Raw genomic sequence first — 14,339 nt, 5'->3', positions numbered from 1 at the left:
TGTAATTTATAACACCAACGACAAATAGTAGCAACGGAACAATGAAAAATAAGTTATGCATGATGGTCCTCTTGTTATGTCAGCAAGAGTGACACGATGAGGGTTTACAAAATTGTTATTACTATTATTTTGTTATCACGATTCAGTGTTAAGATTCTACGACGACGTAATTACTTAGGGGATTAAACATGTACATCATTTTGTTGTCATTACTGTCTATGATAACCTTAATTATAAATTTTTATAGCACATGGTATTATACATCAATTAAGATATTTAAGGATCAGAAATAACAAGTACCATATGGTTTTAGAAGTGACTCCGTATATGCCTTTTGAGGATCAATGTGTTTTAATTTTTAATTCACATGGACGTTTTACAATTATATCATCACTATATATATACATTATGATATAAATTAAATATTACTAGTAACTACTATATATTGTAGATAAACTAAATAAAATTCAAAATGGTTACTTTAAATAGAAAGACTAAACAGAGCGATCTCTTTGTTAGCAAGACCCAAAAAAAAGTCCATTTTTATGTCTTAATAGTTAATTCTTCAGCCTTATAGTTAATGCTCTTTGTTATCAAGCTTAATAGTTAATGCTCTTTGTTATCGAAGCTGTATTCTTTAGGTGCCAATTAATTCCTAGGAAAACATAATAGAAACCTGTCGAGACAAAAAAAAAAAGCTGCCAATTTATGAAGACCCATCTCTTCAAGCAGAACTAGTGTACGAAGATCATAAAGATGACATCATTTGATTCACCAAAATAAACTGATTTTGTTTCAAAAGAGCCATGACACGGCATCTCTATTAGTGTTACATATTTATTATAGATATTGTTAATTTATGTAGTGTGGAAACCTATCCAAGTCAGGTTTGTTCATTGATGATATTTGTATGATGTCCAATGGGGATAAATTAGTCATTAACTTGTAAAATTCAATTCGCAATATTCATTAGGTTATGATATTGAATTAATTATGTAGTGTGGAAACCTATCCAAGTCAGGTTATGATATTGAATTAGCTGCCCATTAGATTGTAAAATTCTAAATGTTTATAAAAATTTTGTGTTATGGTCAATAACTTGATCCACTTTCCTAGGCCTGGGTCTTCGGGTCGGGTTCGCATAAAACCCGTTCGAATTCGGATGTAAGGGTAGAAGAGTGTAGGATCCAGTAGGATAAAATCGGTTCGGTTTTAGTTTAGGTCCTTTTGGGTTCGAGTATATGGATTTTCAGAATTGCATAATATCTGTTAATTAAATTTTCGGATAAATTCTCGGGTTTTCAGGTAAAAAATCGAGTTTTGGATAAATTTTGGGTATTTTAATAAAGAAATTCGGTTTTTTTTTAGGATTTGAATTTGGGCCGGATTCGAGTTCGGGTTTTTGGATAAAATAGTTTAGGACCCAATAGAATCAATCTCGATTCGGATGGATATTTTTCGAGTCGGTTTTGGTTCGTCTACTCGGTTCGGTTTTTATGTCTGGGCCTACACTTGCCCTACCCGTAAAATAAAAAATCCCTAAATCTAGAAGAAAAACAGTTAACAATCCCTAAATCTCTCGAAGCTTAGGATCTCGGAGATGGCGGATCTTCTACGACAGCTGTTGGATAGTGGGAAATTATCAGACGAAACCTGCCACTCGATTTTGTGTGGATTGAGTAAACATGTTGATACTTTTCATTTATCCAAAACCGAAGAAGAAGTCGATGGATGGACATCTGAGGAAGATGAACAACTTGACGAAGAATACTGTCGCCAATTTACCGAGTCTCTGGTACTCTCTCATGTCTCTGCTTTGATTTGGTATTTAGGTTCTGTTTTTACGAAATTACATATCAAAATTTTGATGCTTTTTGATAAAAAAAATTGGCTGCAGGGTTTCGATATTGATGGTAATGTTCGTATGATATAGGAAACTAGGCATTGATATATGGTTAGATACGTGGCAATACATGAGTGGAGACAGTAGCTGTGAGACGTGGCAAGAGAAGATTGGTCGATGGGAGTGTTAGAGGAAGAATCGAGACGCAGAGATATATAGCTAATGAGGATCATTTGCAGAAGAATAAGAAGATTTGGATTTGTTGTTTATCGTTTCCTTTTGGATTCTCTCTGAGAATCGTTCCTCATCATTCGCCGGAGTTTCATGTTGAACTCTTGTAGATGAGAAGTTGATATCGCGTTTTATGAACGTTGTATCAATCTGTCATTTTCATTAATCGAAGTATTCTATTTCGTTCCTCTGTTTTCCGTTATCACTGGTATCAGAGCAAGACGACCTCGGAATCCAGGGCAGAGATCAAAGCTACTAGAACGAATCCGTTGTCAAATCGCACAATGAAGATTCGTCGGAGCATATCGTGGGAAGAGATTAACGAGAGAAGGTTGAAGGGGTTATGTGTGTTTTGCGAAGAGCCAGAAACTCTCGATCACCACCTAAAACACAAGAAATTAGGAATTCTCATGATTGATGGTGATGAAGATCAACTTCCTAATGTTGAATTTGGTGAATCAATTGAACATCGTAAGGTGAAGTTGGTGTGCGAAGCTCAAGAGGAGAACCTCAAGTTGGAGAATCACGAGATGTTGGTACAGAAAGCGATCTTAGAGAAAGAATCAATTCCACCATTTCAGGTACCACTTGCTAACTCAGATATTTTGAGGAGTATGGAACTTAGGGAAGTAAATTTAGGGTTGGAAATGGTGCTGAACGAGAATCTAGAGCAAGAGTGGGTTCAAAAGAACATTAGTAAGAGATTTGAGGTTGAAGGTGATGTTGAGAAGGATTACAAAGTGCCAAGTATCACAGAAAATGACTATGCACATAAGGTGTTCGATAAAATGCCTCTCATAGTACACAGTAAGAAGAGACATATTAAGTGTCCCAAGGGTTGGAGGTTCAAATTCAAACAACGGAGTCAACATAAGGGCAGGTCACGAAAGGCACATAAACAGACTTACAGAGGGGTTGTCAAGTACAAATATCCTTGTTCAAATACTAAAGTTGCATTGATGAAGAAGAACAAGTTTACCAAAGTTTGGTCCATGCTGAAAGATGATTGTTACATGGAAGATGATCAAGTGAATCATGAAACATTTCCAGTGTGGCTACTTGTTAGATTCAAGTTTTGGAAATTCAAGCTCATGAACATGAATTTGCAGAAAATGATGAGAGAGTATAGATACTCCAGCCTCCTTCAACTAATGTTTGATAAGGGTAAACATGATGAGAAATTCAGTGTGGCCAGCGCTGCTAACATGAGAGGTTTGCTAGGTATAATGTCTGATCAAGAAAGACATGATGCGATTCTAAGAAGTGCTCCTTATGCAAATTTGGGGACAATATCGTTTATGGAAATAGATTCTTTGAGTGACCAGAGTCAACTGATTCAAGAACAAGCCAGGAATCATTCCACGGATTCAATTATGGAGCTTAGTTTGCTACAACCAAAGGACTCGTTTCTCAAACATCAGCCACAAACAGTGAGCCAATGTTTATTGGTTGGAAGATTGTATGAGCAAGCTCATCAGAAGGGACTGATTATCAGAAAAGATGGTGGGGATTATGAGAAAGGAGCTCAACCTTTAAATTTTCCAAGGGAAGCTGCAGGACTTTCTTTAAGTAACATTCAAATGCACATTCCTTCACCTATGGATAAAGACTCCACGGATGAGAAGCAAGTGGCTTCTGTTGGTGTGAACAAATGTTTGCAGCCACAAGAATTGAACTGTCTCTCTATTAGATTGAAGAGAAAAACTTTACAAGACCTGCAAAAGTTTACAATTGGTGTTGTGCTGTTCCTAATCAAGCATAAATGGAGATTTAAGTTCCTACATTCAGCTTCAGAGTTGCTGTTATATTTCGACAGTTTAGAGCTTTCCACTAGTTATGCAAATTTGTGGGATTGCTTATGGACGGGGGGGTCCTCTACAGTGCGTTATGAATATTCTATTTGGAAACAGAGTGACAAAGGGACGCAACTCTTTTCCAGCAGGAGATTGGTTGTTTACAAGCTTGGAAGTGAGGCCAAGAATGTTATAGAGGTGTCTCAACGTGTGTATCAGCTTGTTAAACTGAAATTTGCCAAAGACGAACGAAAGCTTGAAGTCATACAGAGCCAAACCTTTGACCCTGGGATTGGACTTGAATCACAAGAGCTACTTGAGAATACCTATTCGAACTGAACCTTGTGGTCAAGGTTCTTCCAACAGGGGAGCTCTGATATAGGAAACTAGGCATTGATATATGGTTAGATACGTGGCAATACATGAGTGGAGACAGTAGCTGTGAGACGTGGCAAGAGAAGATTGGTCGATGGGAGTGTTAGAGGAAGAATCGAGACGCAGAGATATATAGCTAATGAGGATCATTTGCAGAAGAATAAGAAGATTTGGATTTGTTGTTTATCGTTTCCTTTTGGATTCTCTCTGAGAATCGTTCCTCATCATTCGCCGGAGTTTCATGTTGAACTCTTGTAGATGAGAAGTTGATATCGCGTTTTATGAACGTTGTATCAATCTGTCATTTTCATTAATCGAAGTATTCTATTTCGTTCCTCTGTTTTCCGTTATCATCGTATCCCAGCATGTGGAATCTCACCAGTCTTTCTAGGTGCTAATGAAAACCCGCGTAGCGAAATCGCTCTTTATGGCCGTTTGGGAGTTCATTGCTTCAACATTGACAAGGTTTAGTGTTCATATCTGAGAACTGTGGAATCTTGTCTTTATCGTCTTGTTCAGAGTTGTCATTCATTTTTGATTCAATCTTTGTAGGAGAGGAAGTTGAAGTATATGCGCATACCTAAATACAATATTCAATTTCCTAAAGCTATGTCTTTCTATATAACCGTGGATGTGAAGGATCTTGCTGATAATTCAGCTCACACTTTACAGACCTTGGTCATAAGATCTTTCTCTAGGAATGGAGAGCACTTAAGAGTCTCTACTGGAATTTGCAGAATCAAACCCGAAACACCTGGTAACTCTATTACTAGTGATATACAACCATTCAAAGTTGTAGCTGAAAAGTCTGAATGTGTGTTGTTAATATTGTAGAAGGAGATATCTGTCTTGTGGATGAGAAAGCAATAGATAAGTTTTACAGAGGTGTTATGCCCAACTTTGTGTCCAAACAAGGAGCTGTCACTGATAAGCTGAGATTCTATGAGGTAAAACGTGTTTTCTTATATGTGTTTGAAAGAAACGTTTTCTATTAGAACTCTTTAAGATGTGTTGTATTTGACAGGTTCAGGAGCAGGACATATGTGCAAATGATTGGCTACGTCTATATACTGAATTTGCACTTTTTTCCTTGTGGAGATATAATGAGGTACTTGAGAGTGGGAACCTTGCAGGATGTTTGGGTTTAGTCTTATATCTTCCGCAATTTTTGAACTTTAGTAAGCTTTTTTTTGCAGGACGGATTTGAGTCTTGTTTACCTGTGGAGATCAAGAAGATAATTGTGGAGACTTGTGAAACTCATAGAGAGCCGCGTCTGAAGCTGAAGTCTAGTAATGCCATCTTCCACATAAACTTCAGTGCCAAGAGTTGTGACTACAAATCGGTTGTAAGAAGAACGACGGATGGGAAACCGGGACATATAGTTCTCGAAATTAATACCTGGAAGAACGATCAACCTAGCTCCACCTGAACCGCTGTCCTTAAGCCGCCTAATTTACTAGATTTCATCGATTAATGTTTCCAAAAGGCTATAGTTTTTACTTGTTTTTATAGGTTAATGTGGCCGAAACCTTATTTATGCATGGATGTACTTTGTTTTCCACCCCAGCTAATCTTATGAAGGTGTGTCTGTACATTCATTGACATTATATTATGTAGTATTTAATTTCTCCTTGTGAAGCTTTTCTGGACCAACGAGCTTTTGAACTTATGGACCTCTATATATGGCGGTTTGTAGTTTATTGTAGGACTAAGTAATTATGGATTGCGATTTGTGTTCGTTTGAAGAGGAATCCCTGTGTGTTTTTAACATGGTTACATCTACATACTCGTTTCTATGCAATTTTATGCATTTTTTGTGAAGGATGTACTTTGTTTTTTCACCACAGCTAATCAGGAGTAGGCTTAAAACATAGTCAACACGGCCGGACCGGATCAAGTTTTTTGCAGTCCGTAATTACATCCTTTGGGACAGTTAATTTGACAAATCAGTATGTTGCTTTCGCTTTCGCTTTCATGTGATCAATGTAATTACCTTCTATCGTTTCAATGTATTTTTGAAACAAACTCTAATTCCAAAAGCAAAACCAAACTTAGTGCTAGTAATTACAACACCTGATCACACAACCAAACGATTCAACCCTAAAAGAAAAAAAAAACCTAAAACCTAAAACCAATGTGTGGTTTGTATCTTCATCTCCAAGCAATTATCTAATCTTGAGATTCTCTTCTTCGCTTGACGAATTGTTGAACCAAAAAGAGAAACGGAGGAGAAAAAGGTAGACATAAAACTCCGAAGAAGAATCCGAACAACGGAACAAGTTCATGAGCAAAAAGGCCAAAGTCAAGAAACCATAGACCATAGCAATCTCTCTTTGTCAATTCTTTCGAAATCAATGGTCTTACCATCGTACCAGGAAGATACTATGCAGTGAGTTGACTTATAGCAACAAAAAAGTGCCATCAGCTCAGCCAAAAGCCACATAGACTGACGGAGAGTTAAATTCGATACCTCAAAGTTGAAGAACTCAGGATCTTTCGTTCGACCACCTACCATCATATTATATAGTATAAGCACCGTTGCAACAAGGATAACGTTGAATTGAACCAGATTGAGTCTCAAAATCAAATTAAGTATTTGATATTTGATACATTTGTATGTACTATTACCATCTCTGTGTTTACTCTAGTCGCTTGGAGATATATACTCTTCTGCAATTTGGATGTGTTATGTTTTGACAGGTTCAGGAGCAGGACATATGTGAAAATGATTGGCTTTGTTTATTTACTGAATTTGCACTTTTCAAGAAGAGTTGGCAACTTTTCAAGAAGAGTGGGCAATTCAAGTCTTCTTTAACAGTAAAGATCAAGAAGATAGGTTTTGAAAGTTGAAACCCGTAAAGCTGATAGAGAACCGCGCCATAAGCTTAAGTCTAGTAATGCAATCTACTACATACACTTTAGTATCAAGAGCGTTGAAGGTGGCCTTTTCCAAAAACAACAGAACGGTAATACGGATAACAAAGGATGGGAAAACAGGGCATCTTTGTTCATGAACTTAGTTGCTGGCTTAAAGGACCGATCATTTTTAAAATGTTGTGGAAATAGAAAATGGTGAAAACCTAATCTAAATTAACAAATTGTGCCTAGATAGAATGTTGAAATATAGTGGAGATAAGACTCCAATTGGCACTCTTTCATTAAGACTTGTTATAAAAAAAGGATGAAAATCCGAAGGTTTCATAAAGACTAGAGGCAAAATTTCAAAGATATCATAATGATCCTACTCAAAACACAAAACAGAGGAATAGTTGATAAGCTCTAAGAAACCACTTCACTTGGCGGCAGAATGCTTGGCCTTGTTGTGAGCCTCAAGTGCATTCCCAGAGTTGAAAGTCCTGCCACAAAGATAAGCCGATAAGCAAATGTTATTAGAACCAGATATATTGAGCAGTGAAGAGGACGTTAGAGAAAGAGAGTGTCTCACTTTTTGCATGAACCGCAGGAGACTTGACTGGCCGACTTTGGGCTCTGGGTAGCAGGCTTGGGGGTCTTTCCACCTTTATTCTTCTCCTCTGTTCCAAAGAAGACAAAAGAGGTTCAGATGGGTACTTATGTTTCCAAAATTCAGTGAATAATATAAGAGAATGGTTTATATCTTTACCTGTTTTCTGAGGAGTAACTGCTACTTTCGCCTTCTTTGATGACACAGGTGTTTTAGGGGCAGTTTCATTTGCTCTCTTCTTGTTTGATGCAGGCTTCTTAGGAGTAGGTGTCTCTTCTTCTTCCTCTGAATCGTCATCACCATCAGAATCATCTTCATCCATCTGAAAGAATCATAACACAAGAATGTGTCACTAACATTACTTGAAAAAAATGCCACCTCTCCTCACTCACTATTCTGGAATGGTATGATACACATATTACTGTAAACAAAAAGACATATCACAGAAAGCTATAGCAACTCACTCCTTCGTCGGAATCAGAGTCATCCTCTTCAGCATCAGCAACCGGCTTTGCAGTCTTAGTCACTTCTGCAGGCTTAGCCTTTGGTTTTGCTACAGCCTTAGCAGCATTCCCTGCAAATGGAACTAGTTATTACCAATTATCCGGAAAACAAATCAAGGCAACAAGTAGTCTCTGCCTAGTTTAAGTACCATTAGCAGTAATGGTGGCAGGAACTTCTTCAACCTCTTCCTCTTCTTCCTCTGAATCTGTCAATACAACACATAACGAATCATCAGCAACCAAGCAAATATTACAGTTACAAAGAGAATAATTGATTTGAAAGAGATTTATCTTGCAAACTCACCAGAAAAGTATTCTCCTCCCTCAGTGAGAACACAATCGATTAAGAATTAAGGAAACCATAGAAACTCAAATCAATAAGAAACTATCTAAAGCCAAAACAAAGTACAAATAAACATCATCAAAGGATATTTGATGTTGGGAGTTTTGTATCCAACAAAGTAGACACTTCCTTTTCCCCAAGTGTGAGAAAGCTCAAACTCCTTTTCGAATACCAAATCACAGAAAAGCTGAGGGATGTTCTCAGTTGATAGAGTTCCCAGAACCAAGTTCTGGTTACCAACCTTAACATGTAAAGGCACAAATTCTCCTTTCTTGTTTTTACATTCTCCAAGCGATGCCTAAACAAAGAAAGATCCAAGATTGTTTACACTAAACCTCTATAAACTCCCAGAATCAAATCAATAATAATATTTGATACTAAACCTGAGAAACGTGGATAAGAGTGCCTTCTTTAGGAGTCACTGTAACTGGCTTCCCTGGTTTAACTTCAATTCCTGATTACATAACAAAAATCAACATGAGTATCAATAAACAGCTTCAAGTTAAACCCTACCACACTATTTCCTATACAAGATAATAATTTCTATGTAAACCCTAGATGAAGCTACACACACAAGGAAGCAGCCAGAAGAGAGTTCAAAAACAGATTTTTAAGAAAACCCAATAAGCTTCAGACAAAAACATCGATTAAATGACTGAAACAGAGAAGAATATTACCCCAGAACTCCATAGCTAAGAATCGAGGTAGGAAAAAAGTTTGAGAAAGAGAGGATTTTTAGGGTTTATGAGCAGCTAAAAATGAAAGAGAAGAAGAAAGGGTTTTGAGAGACTATTTATATAACAGAGAGGGTTTTAAGTGCTTTGCTCTTTAGGGTTTTTGATCATTCTCTCATACGACGCCGTTTTCATAAATACGCAATTTTTTTTTTTTTTTTTTTTTTTTTTTTTTTTTTTTTTTTGTCAAAATATAAATACGCAATTTTGTTACAAAATTTTTGTATAAAATAAATTTTAAAACAGAAAAATTTAACATTGCTCCGATCAGATTCTAATGGAGACTCTTCGTGAATCGTTATCGGAGAAATCTTCCTCCGTCGAAGCTCAAGGGAATGTCGTCAGAGCTCTCAAGGCTTCGCGAGCAGCGAAACCGGAGATCGATGCTGCTATTGAGCTGCTCAATAAATTGAAGCTTGAGAAATCCGCCGTTGAGAAGCAGCTTCAAGCAAGTATCGGAAATGGTTTACATAACCGTGAAGCTTTTCGACAAAATGTTGTTAATACTCTTGAGCGGCGTTTGTTCTATATTCCTTCATTCAAAATCTACGGTGGAGTCGCCGGACTTTTCGATTATGGTCCTCCTGGTTGTGCTGTTAAATCCAATGTTCTTAGCTTCTGGCGTCAAGTAAGCAACAACACCATTCTTATTTCTCATTGAGTTGAAATTGATGCAAATTTTACATGATTCATTGAGTAGAGTAGAGATTTTGTTAGGTTTGTTCTTCTATGGGATTGATTTGAGTAGAAATTGAGGTAAATTTTACATGATTAGAGTAGAGATTGTGTTAGGTTTTGTTCTTATTTGGGATTGATGTGAGTGAAAATTGAGGCAAATTTGACATGATTCATAGAGTAGAGTAGAGATTGTGTTAGGTTTGTTCATATGGATGTGAGTAGTAATTGAGGAAAATTTGACATGATTCATAGAGTAGAGTAGAGATTGTGTTGAGTTGGTCTTTATACGGGATTGATTTGGTTCTATTTGCAGCATTTCATTCTTGAGGAGAATATGCTAGAAGTGGATTGTCCATGTGTGACACCAGAGATTGTTCTCAAGGCATCTGGACATGTAGATAAGTTTACTGATCTTATGGTTAAGGATGAGAAAACTGGGACGTGTTACCGTGCGGATCACTTGCTTAAGGATTATTGTAACGAGAAGTTAGAGAAAGATCTTACTATCTCGGGTGAGAAAGCTGCTGAATTGAAGGATGTTCTTGCTGTCATGGAAGATTTTTCTACTGAACAGCTTGGTGCTAAGATTAAGGAGTATGGGATTACTGCTCCAGACACGAAGAACCCTCTCTCTGATCCTTATCCGTTTAACTTGATGTTTCAAACATCCATTGGTCCATCTGGTTCGAGTCCCGGGTGAGTATTTTATTCATGTTGTAAGTGTTCTTGAGCTAGTTAAGTCCTTGGTTTTTGATCAAGTTTCTTTTTTTTTATTGTGTGTCAGTTACATGCGGCCTGAAACTGCACAAGGCATTTTTGTGAACTTTAAGGACTTGTATTACTACAATGGGAGAAAACTTCCCTTTGCTGCTGCTCAAATTGGTCAGGCCTTTAGAAATGAGGTGATTTGTTTTTTTTTTTGCAATTACTTAGCTTGGTAGATTGGATGTGTTTATCTCAATCTTCTTTAAGGGACTCTTTTTTCTATTATGTCTTGGGTTCAATAAGTAGCATATTACTTGCAGATATCTCCTCGTCAAGGGCTTCTTAGAGTTCGTGAATTCACTCTGGCAGAAATTGAGCATTTTGTTGATCCTGAGAATAAGTCACATCTGAAATTCTCTGAGGTAGCAAAATTGGAATTCCTGATGTTTCCAAGAGAGGAACAAATGTCTGGCCAATCTGCCAAAAAATTTTGCCTTGGCGAAGCTGTTGCCAAGGTCAGTATCTGTACTCATCTGCGCCTACTTAATTCTACTAAGCACTCCCACAGAACTTTTTTGTGATTTCTTATTGATGCCTGCAACTGTATTCGAATAGGGAACTGTGAACAATGAAACTCTAGGCTACTTCATTGGGAGAGTGTATCTTTTCCTTGTCCGTCTTGGCATAGACAAGGAACGGTTGCGTTTCCGCCAGCATCTAGCAAATGAAATGGCCCACTATGCTGCAGATTGTTGGGATGCTGAAATTGAGAGTTCATATGGGTGGATTGAATGTGTTGGGATTGCAGATAGGTCTGCATTCGACTTATGTGCCCACTCAGTAAGAAACTCACCTTTTACTTCTATTTTCGTCATTTCATATGACAGCTAGAGAATTGATGGTTAAAACCCAGAGGTATTCCTATCTTAATTTACTAAAGTAGATTATGGATCCATTGTTGTATGGCAGGAAAAAAGTGGCGTTCCTCTTGTGGCTGAAGAGAAACTTGCAGAACCTAAAGAAGTAGAGGTATTCTAATCCATATTTTTATCTCTGTCTCTATAACTTGTCCTTAATATGGGTTCTCTGTTATTTCAGAAACTTGTGATTACTCCTGTGAAGAAAGAACTTGGTCTTGCGTTCAAGGGAAATCAAAAGAATGTGGTTGAATCTTTAGAGGTAGAGTGACTGAATTCCATTGTTTTACTAACATATTTCTTTGTCTGATGGTGATGCTTTATGTAATGTTTTGTTAGGCGATGAATGAAGACGAAGCTATGCAGATGAAAGCAACTCTGGAATCCAAAGGGGAAGTAGAGTTTTACGTATGTACCCTAGAGAAAAACGTGAGCATCAAGAAGAATATGGTGTCAATCTCACAGAAGAAAAAGAAAGAGCACCAGCGGGTTTTCACTCCTTCAGTGATTGAACCATCATTTGGGATTGGTCGGATCATATATTGTTTGTATGAGCACTGTTTCATATCACAAGACGAAGCAAAACAGGTGATGAACAGTTGAATGTGTTCCGTTTCCCTCCTCTTGTAGCACCCATCAAGTGCACGGTTTTCCCGCTTGTTCAGAACCAACAATTCGAGGAAGCAGCCAAAGTTATTTCCAAGGAACTAGCTTCTGTTGGCATCTCACATAAGATTGACATCACTGGTATGTAAACAATTTGACAATTACAAGTTCTTAATATTTTGAAATGGAGGAGAGCGAGTGAAGATTTACATGTGTGAACAGGTACATCGATCGGGAAGAGATACGCGAGAACCGATGAGCTTGGAGTGCCATTGGCAATAACAGTGGACTCGGACACATCAGTGACAATCAGAGAAAGAGACAGCAAAGACCAAGTTCGAGTCAGCTTAGAGGAGGCAGCTTCCGTGGTTAGCTCAGTCGCAGAGGGGAAGATGACGTGGCAAGACGTCTGGGCTAGTTTCCCTCACCACTCTTCAGCTGCTGTAGATGAGTAACTAGCTGCTTCAATTATCGTGGAAAAATGAAAAACAAAAGTTAGCACTTTTAATTACGTAGTTGTGAAGAAAAAAGGGAAGGAGTCACAAAAAGAAAATGTGAGCACAAATGTTTCGTTATGGTTGATAGCTTATATTTTGAGCATCAGATGTTAGTCATAAAAATCAAAAGGAAAACCGTTAAAGAGTGATTGGGCTTTAAGTCCTCATATTAGGAAAAGTAAAAGTATTTGCAAAAAGGTACAAGGTTGTACGGAAACAACATTCCAATCAAAAAAATTATTACATCTACCACAAAGACATTAAACAAGGATCTAAAACTGAGTGATCAATATCAAGTTTTAGCTCTTAGGGTGATCTAGATGAAAATCCAACTGATAAATCAACATGTTTATCTATCTTCTCCTTTCAAGTGTTTACAAGATTTTGGAATACATTATGAGAGGCAATAGATAGAAAGGTATTTCTTTCAAATACAAGAAAATAAGGTTTAATAGCAAAAAAAAAGAATTAAGAAGATAAAATACATGAAGAGGCCATGAGTGATACCTCCATACCGGTCTGGAGCAAGGGTGTGCTGTGCACTGTGCAGCTCAGTATCCTAGCTCCGCCATATTTGGCCAGATATATATATTTTTTAACTATCAATTCAACCATTTGAATGACCTCAAACCACCTCCAAATAAAACTATCTCAAATTTCTAGCATATATTATTCCAAATTTGAGCTCCATCCAACAATGAAAAGTTTCTCGTAACATCCCATATATACTTATGTCGATAACATCCCAAATGACTCGTTTCCTCTCCCAGTTTGGGACTCGAATGACGACACACAATTAGAAAAAGTTAAAAAAAGAGAAGAAAAAAACTCAAAACTGAACAAAAAAAACAAGACAGTACCATTTTTTTGAGAAATTTTCTATCCATATTTTAAATAAAATACCAATTTTTTTAGTTCCAGTTAATTACACACGTAATACCAATTATATTTCAAATAAAACAACAATTATTTAGAAAAAATCTGACCACTCAAGAACTTAATATCCCCACAGACGGCGCCAAAATGTGGATGTCGGATTCACACACTCAAGTATTTTGTTAAGTGGGAAAGATTATTCTTGAGGGACAAAAATGAATATGTAAAAACTTATAGATTGATACGAAAATTACTATATTATTTCTCTCTTTAGAGGAAGCTCCCTTTTACATGGCCATTGGCCTCTATATTTATACATAGATAAACGACATTAAAATGAGCAATTAAGTACAATTATTTCTTCTTAAATGTGTCCGTTTTGATTCTTCGGCTTTAATGCTCAACGTTTGAATTTGAGTTGACTCTGATCTTCATGGGCCTCGCCTCTTTTGGCCCAAGTGCCCTTGAACCGACTTACCCATGTCTTCTACATCGAACTCGTGTCACAGTGCATTCACTTCGGATTCTCGAAGTGGTGACGACCACTTCGACCGCTTCTTCGGCTCATGGGTCCATTAGGCTTCGTCCTTTGTGGGCCATTATCTTGATTACGTGGCAATCTTTGGTTGGTTTCGTACTTCTGGTGCGGGCCCGAGACCAACATATATTATTTCACATGTGAATGACTGATACAATAATATTTTGTATGTAGTACTAGTAACAGTGTGAGCAAATTCCACTCTGCTGTTTATTATAAACAATGTGTATGTAGAT

The 14,339-nt window shown here is 37.3% G+C and overlaps 3 protein-coding genes across 6 annotated transcripts; 2 read left to right on the top strand and 1 right to left on the bottom strand.

The window, feature by feature from the left end:
* The first annotated feature begins 1,525 nt into the window (after window positions 1–1,525).
* Window positions 1,526–5,944, top strand: LOC9311752 (UPF0725 protein At3g44770). 3 transcript variants are annotated; one of them, XM_021025264.1, is made up of 7 exons: window positions 1,526–1,795; window positions 1,898–1,920; window positions 4,596–4,707; window positions 4,795–4,999; window positions 5,077–5,189; window positions 5,267–5,350; window positions 5,439–5,944. In XM_021025264.1, the coding sequence occupies exons 1-7, from the start codon at window positions 1,601–1,603 to the stop codon at window positions 5,670–5,672; spliced, it is 966 nt and encodes a 321-aa protein (XP_020880923.1). In that variant the 5' UTR covers window positions 1,526–1,600; the 3' UTR covers window positions 5,673–5,944. The 3 variants fall into 3 exon arrangements, with proteins under 3 accessions (XP_020880923.1, XP_020880922.1, XP_020880921.1); XM_021025263.1 differs by lacking the exons at window positions 1,898–1,920; window positions 4,596–4,707; window positions 4,795–4,999; ... (1 more) ...; window positions 5,267–5,350; window positions 5,439–5,944 and adding an exon at window positions 1,934–4,579 and having other exon boundaries at window positions 1,698–1,795; XM_021025262.1 differs by lacking the exons at window positions 4,596–4,707; window positions 4,795–4,999; window positions 5,077–5,189; window positions 5,267–5,350; window positions 5,439–5,944 and having other exon boundaries at window positions 1,713–1,795; window positions 1,898–4,579.
* A 1,421-nt stretch (window positions 5,945–7,365) lies between these two features.
* On the bottom strand, window positions 7,366–9,339 carry LOC9313427 (histone deacetylase HDT1). 2 transcript variants are annotated; one of them, XM_021025266.1, is made up of 9 exons: window positions 9,230–9,339; window positions 8,936–9,006; window positions 8,642–8,850; window positions 8,514–8,536; window positions 8,359–8,409; window positions 8,171–8,280; window positions 7,866–8,028; window positions 7,689–7,776; window positions 7,366–7,599 (listed from the first exon to the last, which is right to left on the bottom strand). In XM_021025266.1, the coding sequence occupies exons 1-9, from the start codon at window positions 9,240–9,242 to the stop codon at window positions 7,536–7,538; spliced, it is 792 nt and encodes a 263-aa protein (XP_020880925.1). In that variant the 5' UTR covers window positions 9,243–9,339; the 3' UTR covers window positions 7,366–7,535. The 2 variants fall into 2 exon arrangements, with proteins under 2 accessions (XP_020880925.1, XP_020880924.1); XM_021025265.1 differs by having other exon boundaries at window positions 8,359–8,415; window positions 9,230–9,338.
* A 192-nt stretch (window positions 9,340–9,531) lies between these two features.
* LOC9313426 (glycine--tRNA ligase, mitochondrial 1) lies at window positions 9,532–12,792 on the top strand. The gene is given in 10 exon segments (XM_021026921.1): window positions 9,532–9,914; window positions 10,278–10,660; window positions 10,749–10,866; window positions 10,990–11,184; window positions 11,285–11,509; window positions 11,639–11,698; window positions 11,768–11,848; window positions 11,926–12,150; window positions 12,153–12,333; window positions 12,415–12,792. Coding segments are annotated over 10 exon segments (2,052 nt in total). The 5' UTR covers window positions 9,532–9,563; the 3' UTR covers window positions 12,648–12,792.
* Window positions 12,793–14,339: the final 1,547 nt, after the last annotated feature.

The sequence above is a fragment of the Arabidopsis lyrata genome, assembly GCF_000004255.2.
Source record: "Arabidopsis lyrata subsp. lyrata unplaced genomic scaffold ARALYscaffold_5, whole genome shotgun sequence".
NCBI classification, from domain to species: domain Eukaryota; kingdom Viridiplantae; phylum Streptophyta; class Magnoliopsida; order Brassicales; family Brassicaceae; genus Arabidopsis; species Arabidopsis lyrata.
Note: the sequence above shows the minus strand (reverse complement) of the source record. Positions and strands in the feature narration are given on the sequence as shown.

Excerpts from the sequence above, each read along its gene's own strand:
- LOC9311752 (XM_021025263.1), top strand. The coding sequence starts at position 2,359 with ATGAAGATTCGTCGGAGCATATCGTGGGAAGAGATTAACGAGAGAAGG.
- LOC9313427 (XM_021025265.1), bottom strand. Across the intron at positions 8,537-8,641 it reads TACAAAACTCCCAACATCAA|TGAGGGAGGAGAATACTTTT; the intron begins ATATCCTTTGAT and ends TTGTGTTCTCAC. Across the intron at positions 8,281-8,358 it reads TGCCACCATTACTGCTAATG|GGAATGCTGCTAAGGCTGTA; the intron begins GTACTTAAACTA and ends TTCCATTTGCAG.